At 49.6% G+C, this 15,629-nt stretch overlaps 1 protein-coding gene across 2 annotated transcripts; it reads right to left on the bottom strand.

The window, feature by feature from the left end:
• Positions 1–384: 384 nt before the first annotated feature.
• Pgghg (protein-glucosylgalactosylhydroxylysine glucosidase) lies at positions 385–5,694 on the bottom strand. Of its 2 annotated transcripts, none has more exons than XM_032891508.1 (13): positions 5,406–5,694; positions 4,777–4,987; positions 4,270–4,705; positions 3,269–3,388; positions 2,957–3,088; positions 2,675–2,786; positions 2,517–2,589; positions 2,282–2,418; positions 2,026–2,159; positions 1,836–1,931; positions 1,610–1,707; positions 1,334–1,545; positions 385–1,253 (listed from the first exon to the last, which is right to left on the bottom strand). In XM_032891508.1, the coding sequence occupies exons 1-13, from the start codon at positions 5,659–5,661 to the stop codon at positions 988–990; spliced, it is 2,283 nt and encodes a 760-aa protein (XP_032747399.1). In that variant the 5' UTR covers positions 5,662–5,694; the 3' UTR covers positions 385–987. The 2 variants fall into 2 exon arrangements, with proteins under 2 accessions (XP_032747399.1, XP_032747400.1); XM_032891509.1 differs by having other exon boundaries at positions 1,085–1,258.
• Between the last annotated feature and the right edge of the window lie 9,935 nt (positions 5,695–15,629).

Consider the following 15,629-nt stretch of genomic DNA (forward strand, 5'->3'; position numbering starts at 1 on the left):
GGGCAGCAGCTTCCCTTGCTTCAGGCTGCTAGGCTAGACCGACCCGATCAGTTATGCCAGCCTGCAGGCTCTGTCACCCTCCACGGCCCTAGAAGCTTACCATACTACATGCACAGAAGTGACCACACACACACAGATGGTATGCGCACACAGGCACCGGGCTACTTCTATTCTTTAAGTGCAGTGCCACCAGGCAACCTGCCAATGCTCATGTCCTCCTGTCTGAGGCAACAGATGAGCATTCGCTTTTGCCTGGGTAGCTCATGGCCCACCCTAAAGAAGGTGGAGGGAGACACCAGGGCCCCACCTTGCCCCTAGGCTTTGAAATCACATCAGCACTCAGCCCCCGGTGCAAAGGTCCATAAATCCATCACACATTCTGACTTCAGCCTTTGCCAGCACTGACTTTAATTAGCCAAGTTGGCTTGGTATCGGGGCACAGGTTTTTACCAGGATCATGGTCCTAGGCTATGAACCTTGTTCTGGAGAAAGACTAAGAACCAGGAGTGAAGCCTGCTTCTCGGCACTGATGGCCAGGACTCGGGCCTGGAACCCTGTCCATGTAACCCCAGTTCCTCTGGCCGCCACTCTGATGTTCATCTACTCTGTTCTCTGATAACACTCCCTTCCTTCTCACAGGCTGCGTGCTTAGGGACAGTTCTTACCCTAGCCCACTACGCTAGATACATCTGACGTGAAGAGAAATCAGAAACTAGGAAGTTCAAAGCCACAAGCCCTTGAGCACTTGGCTAGCCATACCTGGTGCCAACTCCCCGTCACAGGAAGCTCTTGGTTAGTGTAGCTAAGCCCCTGGCTCCATGACTCACTCGCTTGCTGGTGATGCTGGGTGGAAACCCAGCCCATTGACCAGAATATTCCAGAGACCAGAGGTGTGAACAAGGAAGTTAAGGCCTAGAGAGACAGGAAGGTGGGGGTGCTAAGGGGTAGGGTGCTAGGGTCAGCCCAAAGCAAAGGATGTATGAGGCTCTAGATAGCCCAGGATTGGAGAGGGTGAGAAGAGGAAGTGGGGAGGGGAAGGGACAGAGGGAACACACTGTAAACTTGCTGGATGAGGGCAGGATCCAGATTGAAAGACTGTGGGATTGGGGATGCAGCTGAGGGCAGGAAAGTGTCCCAGAGGTACGGAAAGAATTCTAATGTCAAAACTCCTATCAGGAAACTCAGATGAATTTCTGGGCAGCTATGGAGGTTGACCTCTGTATCCGGCCAGCTGTATGGGGAAAAGAGACCTTCTGTCCTGCAAGAGAGAGGGTTAATCCTTGAGGGCATGGACCAAGACACCTGGATCACATGCCCAAAGGCTTCTTCCTACCTGGTGACAGGGTAAGCCGGGCCAGCGACGGCCACAGCTCAGCTTCGAGCAGGGGCGCTCCGGGCTCTGCATGGGCTGTGACCTCAAGTATCACCAAGTCCTTGGAAAAGGCGAAGTTGAGCTTGTTCCCCAGGTAGGAGACACCAGAGACAGAGACTTTGGAGACCAGGTCGGGACACAGGGGGTCAAAGGTCACACCTGCCGCAGTGATCCTGTGGGGAGAGCGTGTAAAGAGGCTGGGACAAGTGGGAATCCGAGTCTGGTCACTGTACTCACCTGAATCCTGTGCACCCGAAGAGTGCTGCCTGCAGGAAGCCCCCCATGCCTGTTAAGAAGTTCACTGCACCGGACCCATCTGCATTCTCCGTCCACACCTACAGGCAGCAAGAGCGGCTGTCACCTGAGGCTATTACCCTAGGGTCAGGCAAGACCCTTACCCTGCTGAGACTACCACAGCGGGAGAAGATTGAGGCAGTGGGTGGAGGGTAGGAGCCAGGCTGACCTTGAAGGGCTCAGTGACATTGGCGAAACTCCTGTTCAGGTGGACCTGAGCCCTTGAGGGGTCCTTCAGTTCCATCCAGCCCACAGCAAACATGCTCTGAGGTCAGAATTCAAATAGGAAGCAGTCAGACTCGCTATGTGGGAAGGAAGGTGAGGACTGTGGGGCGAGACTCCCCCTTCAGGCTCCTCACCCAGGTCATGGCAGGGCCCCGGGGCGATGTCACAGCCTCGTAAGTCTCCAAGTTTTTCCTTCGAATGTCAGGTCTCAGGGGAAAGGGGACTGGGTATCCCAGGAGCACAACATCTGCCTGCTTCACTTCTTCTCCTGATTTGGGGGAAGGGGCAGCAGGCTAAGGATAGGGTTGTGGGTCAGAGATGAGAGCGTGTCAGGGTGAGTGTGGGGGTTTGACCAAGCAGAGGGCCTTTGGAGGATTCAGCAGCACTCACCACGCTCATAGCCATCAAACTCGGGGTGGAACTTCTTCTCAGAGTCAAATGGTATCTTGATCCTATCGGCTACCTCCAGCCACTGTTTGGGGACAGGCAAACCCAAGTCCTCGGCCAAAGCAGCAGCAAAGCGCAGGCTGGAGGGGGAACAAACCACAGTTGCATGGCTTCTGACTGGGCCCTCACTGCTGTGCGGGGGCTAAGGGTAAGTGAAAGGGGACGTTTTATGTCTGACCTGTTCTGGACCAGGACATTGGTGTACACAGAGTTGTTGACTCCTGAATGGTACTCATCAGGGGGCATGACTCCTGGGCACACGGGGCCACATGAGAGTTAGTGTGGGAGCTCAGGACACGCCCTTCCACGGTAAGCCCATGGTGAGCCTGTCCTCACCTTTCAAGTGGTACATCTTGTCCTGGGAGCTCCATTCTACACGGCTGCACCAAAACTCAGCCACAGAACTGACCACATCCCAGCCACCATCCTCTTGGAAGAGCTGCAGGTCCTGTAGAGTGAGAACAGTGCAAAAGACCAGGCATAGGAGAGAGCCGCTATGCAGGGACACAGAGAAAGCCATGCCTGGCTTCTAAAGTCCCTCTTCACACAGCTTCCTAGGGCCTTGGGGTGGAGTGTGATCCCATGAGGTGCAGGGGCACACATCGGACAGTGCCTCACCTGAGTGTAATAGTAGTACAGCTGAAAGGCCAACACCACAGCTCCATTGATGTGGATCTCCTGGGTCCCATAAATGTCCTCCGGGCAAACTTCCAGGCCAGTGCCTGCACTCTCCCAGGCAAACTTGGCTCCCTGTGAGGAAAGAAGATGGGATGGTCAGGTCTTGATCTGGGGAGAGGGCAGTCTGGCCCTACCAGAGGGGCAATCCTTTATGGGGGGAAGAGGAGGTATGGGGCTCTTGCGGCCACTGAATGGCACTGGGAGACTTTGGGGTGAGGGCTTATGGGGTGGTACTCAGGCCCCATTCATTACCTGGTAGCCCAGGTTTTGGGCATTCTTCAGAGCTCCTCCCAACGTACGGATTCGGTACTCTAGGATGGCCCTGGCAGCCTCTGGGTGGAACATCAAAATATTTGGGAACATCCAGAGGTCCTGAGAGATGAACCGTTTGGGGTAAACAGAAGTCCATACCTTCTCCCTCCCTTATTCCCTTGTTCTACCCTGCCAAGGCTTCTAACCAATATACAGCAAAGCAGGCAGCTAGGGGCTTCCTCCTTCCTACCCTCTGGCCATCCCTTCGCCTCTCTCAGTCCCTCATTTCATGCTCACTCAGATCCACCTGGGGCCTCCCTAGCTTGTCCACTCCAGTGTTATCTTTCCAGCCTAGACAGCCCAGGAGTTCTGCTCCTCAGTCCAGGCAGAATCAGGAGACGCTCATGGGCACTAGTTTGCATCAGGCCTCTAGAGAGAGCCTGCTCTGTGGCTGCCTGACCTCAGCTTTCTTTGGTTTCATCTGTCGAATGGGCCACTGTGCACACATCACAGGGTGTCAGATGTGGGAGTGTCCTTGAGTCTCTTTCACTACTCCCTTGGGCAGTGGCCACTGAACTCCATATGCTTCAGCACTTGCTTCCCTGCACCCAGCTACTCCTGGCAGGCAGTCACAGACCTTTCCAGTCTGTATCTCTACTTGTATCATTCCTCTACAAAGTCTCTATGGCGGTTTTCAGTCCTTTAACAAGCTCCAGGCTTGCACCTGGCTCACTCTGAGGCTCTGGTCTTGGCCTCCTGTGATGCTCCTTCTCTGCCTTCACATGTTGCATATACCTTCTGTCTTTGCACCGTCTGTTGCTCTAAACTGGACCACTCTTTTCTACCACATTCCCACACACCCTTCTGAGAAACCATCTCTTCCAGGAAGCCCTCCCATCTAGAGCTCCCATGTTTGGTCTTGATCTCAGCTAGTGCAAAGGCAATACCCACAATCTTTGCACGCAGCTCTCCCCGTGTAACCAGTGCAGGGTAGGATGTACCTGATCCCAGAAGATATGGCCCCAGTAGCATTCCTCCTGACTCCCATTGGAGAGGCCTCCAGGGCTAAGCCCATGGCTGATGGATCCTTGAGTGCCAGGCTGGGGAAGCTCACTGAACAGGTAGTAGAGAGACCCACGAAGGGCCTGGCGCAGGGCCAGGGGCCCAGCTACATCCAGGCCACAGCCTGCCCAGAGCTGGCCCCAGGTGTCTGCGTGGATTGTATACAGAACGCCCCTGGTCTGCAGCTGTAGGGCCTCAGCATAGCAGCCCTGGGCTTCAGCCTGGCTGCTGCCCACAACGGTCACAAACTCCCAGGTCCTGTCTTTCTCATCTTCTCCAAGGGTCAAGGCTGGGGGAACTGGCACCCATAGCATGTGCACTTCCTGCCGTGGCTCTCCAGGGTGCTCAGGGATGAGTGTGTGGCCATGCAGGTACCTGCAAAGGTATAGCTGAGTCTTAAAGGACCCTCTCTCTGGGCTACATAGATTTACCCAGGTATTCCTTACCGGAGTCCCTGGAAGTCAGGCCCCACATGTAGGTCCAGGTCTGGGCTTTCTGGAGAGAAGTCTGCTCGTAGCGGCACTGTGATGGGCTCGTTCCCTGTGGTCAAGCGTGCGATGGACACACTGAAGACCAGTACATGGGGTAATACACGGTGAGCATAGATGCATTGCGAAGCCCGAAAGCTGGAGCTTTCCAGGGTGTGGAGGAAGGAACCTAGGGGAGGGTTGGGGAAAATCAGATAGATTCTCAATACCACAGAGACCACAACCTTCCTGGGCTGGGAGCGGGGTCTTCCAGATCTCAGGCTGCATGTAGTGAGCCCACCCAGATAAAAAGAAAGCAAGACCAACCACGGAGGCCTCATCTTGGGAGGCAGCTTTTTCATGGTTTTTTTTTTTCTTCCTTAAATTAAAGCTCATTTGTTTTACTTATTTTTGAGATGGCTCTTGGTGTGTACTGGAGGCCGAGCTCCGACTCTCCATCTTCCTGCCCCAACCTTCCGAGTACCCGTTGCAAGGTTACAGGCCTGAGTCATATACTGGCGTTTGTGGCCCCTTTCTCTACTTCATGGACAAGCGAGGAGTCTCTCTTGCTCAGAGCAATAGCTTGGCACGGACCGGTGACAGCTAACCTGTGTTGGTGTCCAGGGTAAAGGTCTCTGTCAGCTGCTCTGTTCCTGCAGGGGCTTCCAGATGGACATTGAGGGGGCTGGGCAGAATTGCCCGGTGAGTGTCCCCTCCAGCTCCATTGTACACGCCGTTTATATGGATGGTGTCATGATATATACGTGTACCTAGGTATGAGTTCGTTACAGTGGCCCAGAGCCTGGGGTCACTGGGCAAACAGTCGGCACTGAATCTGGTGGGATCATCTTCAGAGCAGTCCATGGTAAGTTGTCACAGTTCAGGTGGCCTGGAGATGAGTTAACAGTGACTAGCGGGGACTTCCCTCTGCAGACTGACAGTAAACCCTCAAACTTGGCCAATCCCCACAGACGATGAGGGGGAGTGAGGGGCTAGCTGGGTAGCTACCCAAAGGGTTGTGCCAAGAACATTCCTAAATCAAGAAGGCTGCCAGGAACTCTGTAAACAAGTTCTCTCAACACCCGCAGCAGACCTCCCTCCTGTGAAGTCCTGACCCGGCTTCCTGAAGTAAGAAGAACTGAGAGAGAAACAGGGAGTTCTGTGCTGGCCCTAAATCCTCAGGGAGGTTTGGGACCAGATGGTGGAGGAAGAAGAACCCGGAGATTTGGAGAGGGACAGCAAGGAGAGCTGTTGGGATTGGGGAGGAGAGGACGACGATAGGGGAGGGGGGCGGGAAGAAGTCGTAACAGGGGAGGAGCAGAACTTCTCAGGAAATGGAAAGAGGAAGCCTGTGTGTGGGCGGGGGTGGGGTTTGGGGGTGGGGGTGGCGGGGATGGCGGGGGTGGAGGGGGTAGGCCCGGAGAGGAGGGTGGCGGGTTGTCAGGATGAGAGGCTAGAGAATAAAGGGACGAAAAGGAGTTCAGAGTACTTGGTGAAGAAAGAGGGTGAGGCCGGGTTGGGGAAGAGGGTACGGGATGTTTTTGTAGCTCACCTCTGCCTTCTCCAAAACCAGGCCCGGGTGTAAGGAAGTTCTGTGGGTGCGAGCTGCCCCCGGCGGGAGGAAGAAGAAGTGGCCCCGCCGCGTGGCAGGTGGGCGGGGCTGAGTCCAGCGGAACCTGGGAAACTGTCAAGGTCTCTGGGGAAGAGACCACGCAATAGGAATAGGGGTTGGTTGAACTTTGGGTCTAAGATGTATGCAAGGGTGGGAGAGACCTGAGATCCCACTCTATAGTGACGTTTAGTGACTAGAAAGGACACTGGGCATTTAAGGATCAGAACACCGGTAAGAAAAGCCTACCTCATACAAACAGGAGAGAGGTGGGTGCTGTGTAAAGGCCTACAGCCGAATGCTCTTTAGACTTTTCCTCAGCTCACGGACCTTTCCTAGTTAGGGAAATGATTCTGTCTTTATGTTTTATCTTACTTTTGAGTGGTTGGCCCGGAACTTGCTATGCAAACCAAGCTGGCCACAAACTCACAGAGATCCGACCTACTTCTGCCTCCTCAGTGCTGGGGTTAAAGATGTGCACACTACACTGGGCACTGTTTATTTTGATTTAATTAAGACAGAATTACATCATTCCTTCCTACTCCTCCCATATTAGTCCCGTCCACATTCACAGGACCTCTCTTTTAAAAGAGTTTTTTAATTTGTATATGACTGCTCTATCTGTATGTGCACCTCCATGCTGGACGAGAGCATCAGAGCTTACTGTAAATGGTTGTGAGCTGCCATGTGGTTGCTGAGAATTGAATTCGGGACCTCCAGAAGAAGAACGGCCAGTGCTCTTAACTGCTGAGCCATCCCTCCAGCCCCAGGGCCCCCTTTAACCCTTGTTGTTACATATACATATAAATGAATAAATACACAATCTTTGAGTCTGTTCAGTGTTGCATTTGAGTATATGTTTGTGGGTCTGACCACTTGGTATTGAAACACCACTAGGAGCTGTAAAACCAAAACAAATGCCACACTGATGTCAAAGAGCCACATTATACATTGTCATTAAGTATTTCACAAGAATAGTTTCTGTTTCTTAAGTCGAATGTATCCTGCAAACCATGGCCCGCTCCTTTGCCTGGCTATGATATGACTGTCCTTTTGCCTTACAAGAATGTCTTCCTAGATACCTTGATGACTCTCTTTCCACATGATGTTTTCTTGTATTTGTTTTTATGGCCTCCTTTCTAACAGCCAATTATCCCGACATCTGTTTTCCATCAACAGTAACCCTTCTCCATAAAAGGAACCTCAAAAGCCAGTAAGGGGCTGCTCTCTGAAATCCTGACTTCAGGAGAGACAGCCAGCTGGCCAGTTGTAAATACAGCTTGCTTTAATTGGACACTCAGGAATTGTTTGTCCCCTCACCCCCTGCCCCTGCCCCCGCTCAGGTCTAAAAGAGGCTCATCCCTTGGGGAGACCAATTCTCCCTCCTTCTGCAATAGTTAACTGATTGTAGCTCTCCTCTAGGGGAGGGGCCCCATGAGCTTTCTCTAGCTACATTTGGATGTCAACTGTGTTAGCTTCCACTAGGCTCCTCCCAGGGACCTAGCAAAGGCCAGCACTGCCAGGTGATAGACTTCCTCCCCCCAACCCCATGTGTGTGTGTGTGTGTGTGTGTGTGTATTTCTCTCTCTCTCTCTCTCTCTCTCTCTCTCTCTCTCTCTCTCTGTGTGTGTGTGTGTGTGTGTGTGTGTGTGTGTGTTCCTTCCCACCTTTCTGTTCCCATGTGTTCCTTGACAGTCTCTCTCTCTTCACCTTTCTGTCCTTCTCTGCCTGCCCCTCCATGTCTGTATGTCTGCCTGCCTGCCCACTTGTCTGCCTCTACCCCTGCTCCAGGTCTTCACTCCTCTCCCTTCTCCCAATAAACTTCCTTTATACCAGATCTGTTGCGTGGCATAATTACACAGGGGCATGCATACCATGGCATGGGCCCACTTCCTGGTGTTATCCTTCATAGCAAATGGTTGAAATTGTGCGGGTCTTTAGGCTGAGATTTCCTGGGTGTAGCTCCCCCAAACCAGCAAGAATGTACAATTTCACAGCAGACGCCTTGGTCTTCAGGCTCTTACAAACCCCTCCCAGGCCCTGTTCCTTGATGTATCCTGAGCCTTAAGTGCAGTCAGAACTGTGTATCCAACAGTTATACTCTGCATCTTGACTAGTCGTGACTTTCTGCAATGTCCTCCTCCTGTCAGGTGCCAAGAAATTCCTTTTCCCAAAGTCTGACCATTTAGACAAAAACTAGTATTCTCTCAGGGACTTGAGAAGACAGCTCTTGCTTGCTAAAAGGCACTCCTTACTTGGATAAAAAGAACCTACAACTCTTCCATTAACATATGCTTGTGGTCCCTATTAGTATATTAAGGACTATGCTAGCTTCTAGGGTCCCTCAATCCCTACTCACAAAGTACTTGTTATATATTTCAGTCACCTGAGCTCACAGGCTCCCTTCCTCAAAGGTATGCATTTTCTTATAACCCTCGAGATGTATGCCTCCCCTTACCCCATCCTCTCTGCTTTCCCAAGAGATAGCCTTGGCACCGTGGAACAAACTTTCCCCCTTTCAAGCATGTAGCTTTACTTACAGTCTCTTTACTGCACCCTCACATTCGAAGAGGGATGAGATCTACTCTTACCTTGGGTCCGTGCTACTTGTAGTAGCTGTGGTATCCCTGGTAGGGAGAGATTTCTATTTCTGTCTGAGATTTTATTTTATGGGTATGAATGTTTCGACTACATGTATGTCTGTGCCCTGCGTGTGTTCAGTACCCATGAAGGTCAGAAGAAGGCATCAGATTCTCTGGGACTGGAGAAATAGATGCTTGTTAGCCACACTGAAGATGCTGGGAATCAAACCAAACCAGATCTTCTGGAAGAGCAGCAAGTGCTCTTGTCTCCTGGGTCGTCTCTTGCCTGATTTTACTTTTATTTATTATGTGTATGTGTAGTGAGCCATATTGGATTTGGGCCTGGCCGCTTTGTAACTGCATGGCCACAGTTAAAGTCATGGGATTGTTGGACAGAGGCCTCTATACGGCACAGGAAGAAAAGACCACCGGTGTCTCCACTGCATGATCTCTGCTGAGCCGGGCTGATGCATGTGGAACTGACACACCTGGACCACACCTGGGTGGTGCTCAATTTACTTCTGCCTTTTGCTTCCTCAGCCTTTATCCTTGAGATTTAGGCTGGTCTTCTCGGATTTCTCCCTAATTAATTCAGGTCTCCTAGCCGGTCTTTTGTTACCGAAGTCATTAGTCACGAGCCAGGGTTTCCCACTGTGCTTCCCAGATATGTTCTACCTGGAGACTTGGGTATATAAGTGGTGAATAAAGCTACAGAAGACTCTCACTCTTCCTCTTCCGCTCCTCTCTCTCTCTCTCTCACACACACACTCTCTCTCTCTCTCTCTCTCTCTCTCTCTCTTCCTCTCTTCCTCTCTTCCTCTCTTCTTCTCTTCCTCTCCTGGCTTGACACGATAACCTGTGTGTGTGTATGTGTGTTTCTTTCATCCCGTAGGCTTTCGCCCGATTCTCGGTACTGTGTCGGTGCTGGCACCGACATGTATGTGCCACAGTGCTAAAGTAGAGGTCAGAGTGATACAGGGGAGTCAGGGTCCCTTTGGGGTTCTTTTTTTTTTTTTAAACATTTTTTAAAGTTTTATTTCCAGTTTACTTTATGTGTCTGAGTGTTTTGCCTGCACGTGTGTCTGTGCACCGCTTTCATGCCTGGTGCCTGAGGAGGCCAGGAGAGGACGTTGAATCCTCTGGAACTTGAGTCACAGATGCTTTTGAGTCACCAGGTGGGTTCTGGAAACTGAACCTAGGTCCTCTGCCAGAATACCATGGATCCTTACATTACACTGTGGTTACACTCTGCCAACTCTCCAGCTTTTGTCTTTCTTGGTCTCAGTAATAAAAGAATCTAAAAATAGACAGAAATGGAAGCTTGAAGACACTTTGACTAGAATTGAAGAGAACACCCCAGGTCAGGCCAGCTGCAAACCGTAGCAGCTATCAAAGGAGGAGGTTGGCGGAGAGAAGGGAAGAAAGCCATGGTAACGAGCAGCCATGGGGCAGGGTAGGAGGCTTTAGAGAAAGTCCAAAATGTTGCGTGTTTGTGTTGGAAGCCCAAAGTATTAAGGAAAATATGCTTATAAAAGAGAAGGAACCAGGCAGTGGTGGCGCGTGCCTTTTATCCTGGCACTTGGGATGCAGAGGCAGGTAAATCTTTGTGAGTTAAAGGCTGGCCTCATCCACAGAGCAAGTTCTAGAACAACCAGGGGCTATACAGAGAACCTCTGTCTCAAAAGACAAACAAAAATAGAGATAGAAGAAAGAAAAAGGAAAGTCGCTGTGCTTTTCTCAATAATTCAGAAGATTGGACTGACATGACTCTAAGTTATGGCACTGGGGATAGGGATTCTGTGGAGGAAAAGTACAGTATCCCATTGTGATGGTTTGCATATGCTTGGCCCAGGGAGTGGCACTATTAGAAGGTGTAGCTTTGTTGGAGGAAGTGTGTCACTGTGGGGGTGGGCTTGGAGACCCTCCTTCTAGCTGCCTGGGGATGCTCAGTCTGTTCCTGGCTTCCTTTGGGTGAAGATGTAGAACTCAGCTCCTCCTGCACCATGCCTGCTTGGATGCTGTGATGCTGCCATGATAATTGATGATTGATGATAATGGACTGAATCTCTGAACCTGTAAGCCAGCCCAATTAAATGTTGTCCTTTATAAAGCTTACATTGGTCATGGTGTCTGTTCACAGCAATAAGACAGAAGTTAGTACCAGGGACTGGGGTTTTGCTGGAAGGCCTTTTGTTTGGAAGAATGTGGATGTTGGGACTTTGGATTTGGAAAGCAGTAGAATGCTTTAAATGGGGCTTCGTGGGCTATTTTAGTAGGAACTCGGAAGTCTTTGTTACTGAGAGTGATTTGAATTGTGCAGGCCTAGCCCAAGAGGTTTCAGAGGAGAAGAATTTTCGTATGTGCTGTAGAGACTGCTTTTGTGGTGTTTTGGTGAAGAACGTGACTGCTTTTTGCCCTTGTCTGAAGAGTCAGCCTGAGGCTAAGGTGAAAAGACTCAGACTAATTAAATTGACAAAGGAAGTCTCAGAAAAGCCCATCGTAGATTTCGTTCTTTGGTTAAGTCTCATGAAGAGCATTTTAATGAAAAAGGGGAAGTTGAAAACAGAAAAATAGAAAATATATGGTTCCAGTATTAAAGGGACACCGGGAAATGAAATGGTGCTGAATTCTGTGTTCAAGGATATTGAATTGAATTAAGGGAGTAATGACCTTGGGGCAAGATCCCACCCAGCTAAATTAGCTGTAGGCAACTTAGTACAAACCTTTAATCCCAGGAGACAGGCGTACAGATCTCTAAATTCAAGGTCAATCTACAGAGCAAGATCCAGGACAGCCAAGCTTAGGCAGTGAGAGAATTAGAAAAGAGGAAGCTAGTGATAACGTAATCGAACAAGGGGGCCATGTTCCAGCTCCTGCAAGCCGCAGAACTCAGCAGGTTCCGTCGTTTGCCTCTGGCTTTATATGCAAGAGAAGGAGACTCCTGGGACCATTGATGCTGGTTAGCTGGAGCTAAGAAAGATGAGCATCACTGAGGTGAAATCTTCTGGGAAATGTTTTTAAGAGCTGTGTTTCAGAGATGTTGTACCTCGTGCTGTGGCTGGACTTGGTAATGTGTAAGCATCACCCAGGTGGTACTGGTTTTGAAGGCATGAAGGGGTCATGAAGAGCAGCTGAGGCTGGGCACTGTGGGAAGCTGTAGAAGGCCCCTGGTGAAGGTGTACCCTCAGTTGCAATTGATGGCCCAGGACTGAAGGGGTCAGGCAAAGGAGTTGAGGCTTCGCACCATGAAGAGAGCCTAGGACAGGCTATTGGTGAAGCCTAGATGCAAAGGAAGACCCCAATGTACTGGAGACGCCAGTACCATGGGATGACCACCAAGAACAACAGCAACAGTGGAGTGTGGACCAACCTGGAGTTAAACTGCTACAGAGGGCAGAGCTGGAGAAGTGAAGCTGAAAGACTCTCAGACAGAGGAGACTCTCGCTCCAGTCCTGAGGACACTTACCACCCCACGAACACACGGGACTCAATCCTGATGTAAAAACAAGAGGTTTACTTGGGATACCAATGCATTGGGGCTCAACATGGTCCTCACGCAGGAGGGATGTGAAGAGACAACGGAAATGTACAGTTAAGTAGTCATTTAAGGTTACACAGTTTCATTAGCTCAGCTATTTCGGTGCCAAGGATAACTAGGCAGATGTTTCTCGTCCTGGAATTCCTGGGATAAGGCCGTAACCACGTCAATGCAACTATTTCAGTACCAAGGACGTCTGGCTTGATATATGTTTTCTTATCCTGGGGTTCCCAGGACAAGGACCAAGGATATCTGTCTTGGCAGGTGTTTCTCTTCTGGAGTTCCTAGGACAAAGCTATAGCTATGTCAGCACAGCTGCATTCAGTACCAAGGACATCTCACTTCTATAGTGGTCAGTTAGCTTCTCAGAGATGTTTCTTGTCTTGTAATTGTCCTGGAGTAAATATATTCTATACCATCTGTTCTTATGGTCCAGCAGCTTCCTAGAGAGTGGGTGGGAATGTGCTTTCTGTACTTTCTGGTCTATTGTCTAACATCTAGGGGCTAAGCAAGGGCCAGCTTTAAAGATTCTCATTCTTAAGAAATGGCTGCACTAATATCAAACGGGGATCTTTCAAAGCCAGCCCTTTGGAGGATCATGCGTGGATCCCAGACATTGAAACAATAATATTGAAGCTGCCTTGGAGACCCAAAGATACTAAAGATGCCAGAGTCACCGCCTATCTGCTGAGGAAAGCTGCTGACAGGGAGTGGAACCAGCCCAGGAGAAAGAAGTTTGTTGCAGTCAACAAAGATGATAAAGAAGTTGGAGATCTGAAGAACGCTTTGACATCAGACATGAAGGTGCAGAGTCCGGAGTCTGCCCAGCTGGTTGCCTGTCTTAATTCAGGGATTACAGTTAAGTGAATGGATGGATCTTGGAAGAGACTTTGAACTTTAGACTTTTAACATTGTTGATACTGCTATAGACTAAGGGGACTTTGGAAGTTGAACTAAATGTACTTTTTTATTATGCTAAGTTTAGGTATGGCCTTCATAGACTCTTGTGTTTAAACAAGGCAAAGGAGGCCTGGGAGAATGTGATGGTTTGCATGTTGGCCCATGGTTTTAGAAGGTGTGACTTCGGGTTGGGGGATTTATCAGTGGTAGAGCTGCCTGGCCCAGGGAAAAAAAAAAAAAAAAAAAAAAAAAAAAAAAAAAAAAAAATAGTTTATAAATGGCACTATTAATGAAGGGGTGGATTTGGCTCAGTGGTAGAGCGCTTGCTTCCTGTTGGAGCCCCGAAAAAGTCACTGTGGGGGTGGGCTTGGAGACCCTCCTCCTAGCTGCCTGGGGATGCTCAGTCTGTTCCTGGCTTCTTTGGGTGAAGATGTAGAACTCAGCTCCTCCTGCACCATTCCTGCCTGGACACTGCCATGCTCCTCCCTTGATGATAATGGACTGAACCTCTGAACCTGTAAGCCAGCCCCAATTAAATGTTACCCTTTATAAAACTTACATTGGTCATGGTGTCCATTCACAGCAATAAAACCCTAACTGAGACACCATTACGTGACTTATTTATCCAGTCTCCTAGCTTAAGGTGAGCCTGCTGTTCCCGGGTCTGACAGAAGAATGACACACTCAGCCACAATGCTTTGTCTCCACCATGACTGTAGGTTCTATCCTTTTGACCAGGAAGTTGTTATTTCTAACAAGAGGACAACTTTCATGGGTCAGTTCTTTCCTTCCACTGTGTGGATCCCAGGGATCAAACTCAGAGCACCAGTCTTGGTAGCAAGCTCCTTTACCCACTGAGTCATTTTGCTGGCCCCGTTTTTATTAAAAATTTGTTTATTTATTTGTTGAGGTTTTGTTTTTTACTGTCTATTGTAATACTAAGTGTGGTTCCCCCCAAAACCTGGAGTTTGCATGTAGCCCCTGGGACACTACCCCCAAGTTAATTCTGATTGGTGAATAAAGATGCTGGTAGCCAATAGCTAGGAAGAAGAGTAGTAGGTGGGGTTGGGGTTTTCTCCGGCTTAGAGAGAGGAGACCATGAGGAGGGGAGAAGAGAGAAAAGGAGGAAGTAGCCATGGAAGAAGAAGAACCTGCAGGGGGAGAACCTGAGCCGCCATGGGCTAAAGGCCAAGAGAAAGTGGCCATGTGGGCTGGCCGATTGGAGCTAAGAGTAGTCCAGATGGAACAACGAAGTGCAGGAAGTGATAATTTGGGGTTATTGATAGGAAGGCAGAGTCTAACAGCATGGAGGGCAGGCAGCTGCCGGCTACTGTGCTGCCTAGGGCATATTAAAACTATAAAGTTGGTCCTCAGCTCCGAAAAAAAAAAAAAAAAAATAAAGGCTGTGTGTGTCTTTCATCTGGGAATATAAATGGTCAAAGGTGTGTGGGAACCCCACACGGGATTTTTTAAATATTTTTACTACAGTTATTTATTCGTTGGCACTGGTTTTTGGCTACTTTATTGGGTTCTTATATCTTCCACCCTTTCGACTCTTGTTCCACCCTAATCCTTCCAACCCCCAACACCAGGTAGGAGAAAAAGGTTAAAGGGGGTGTCAGGTTCCTTGGGGCAAGCCTAGTCTTCGTGTCAGGATACCTCCAACTTCCTCCTCTCATCTTTGGTCATGATCACTTGCCAATCCACAACAACAGGAACCAGATTCTCCCCAGAGCACTCCCCGGCCCCTGGCTCAGGCATTGGTACCCTCTCAAGAGTTCCCAGAATTCAAACATAAACTCTGCAGCTGGGGAAGAAAAAAATCATGCTCCTCCTAGTGCATGAGACAAATCATAGTCGCCTGCTGTAAAGTAGCTTATTATCCCACACCTGGGATTAAAACAAAACTATATTCATGTAACATAACTGGGTTTTTAAAGAAACCAAACTTCTTAGCTACATTTGTTTAGTGTGTTTTGGGCTAGGGTAAGCACTTATGTGCTTTCATAACACGGAAGACAACCGGTGGGGGTTGGTTTAATTCTGCCACCATGTGGGTTCCAGGGATCTAACTCAGATGGGAAGACTTGGCAGCAAGTGCTTTTCCCACCAAGTAGTCTCATTGGCCTTCCATTTAAGTGAACACTCTCCTCGTTTGCCTCTCTGGATGTGCCCACTCTTTTGCTGAAGTCATGCACCTCCC

This window comes from Rattus rattus, chromosome 2 (assembly GCF_011064425.1).
Source record: "Rattus rattus isolate New Zealand chromosome 2, Rrattus_CSIRO_v1, whole genome shotgun sequence".
NCBI lineage: Eukaryota > Metazoa > Chordata > Mammalia > Rodentia > Muridae > Rattus > Rattus rattus.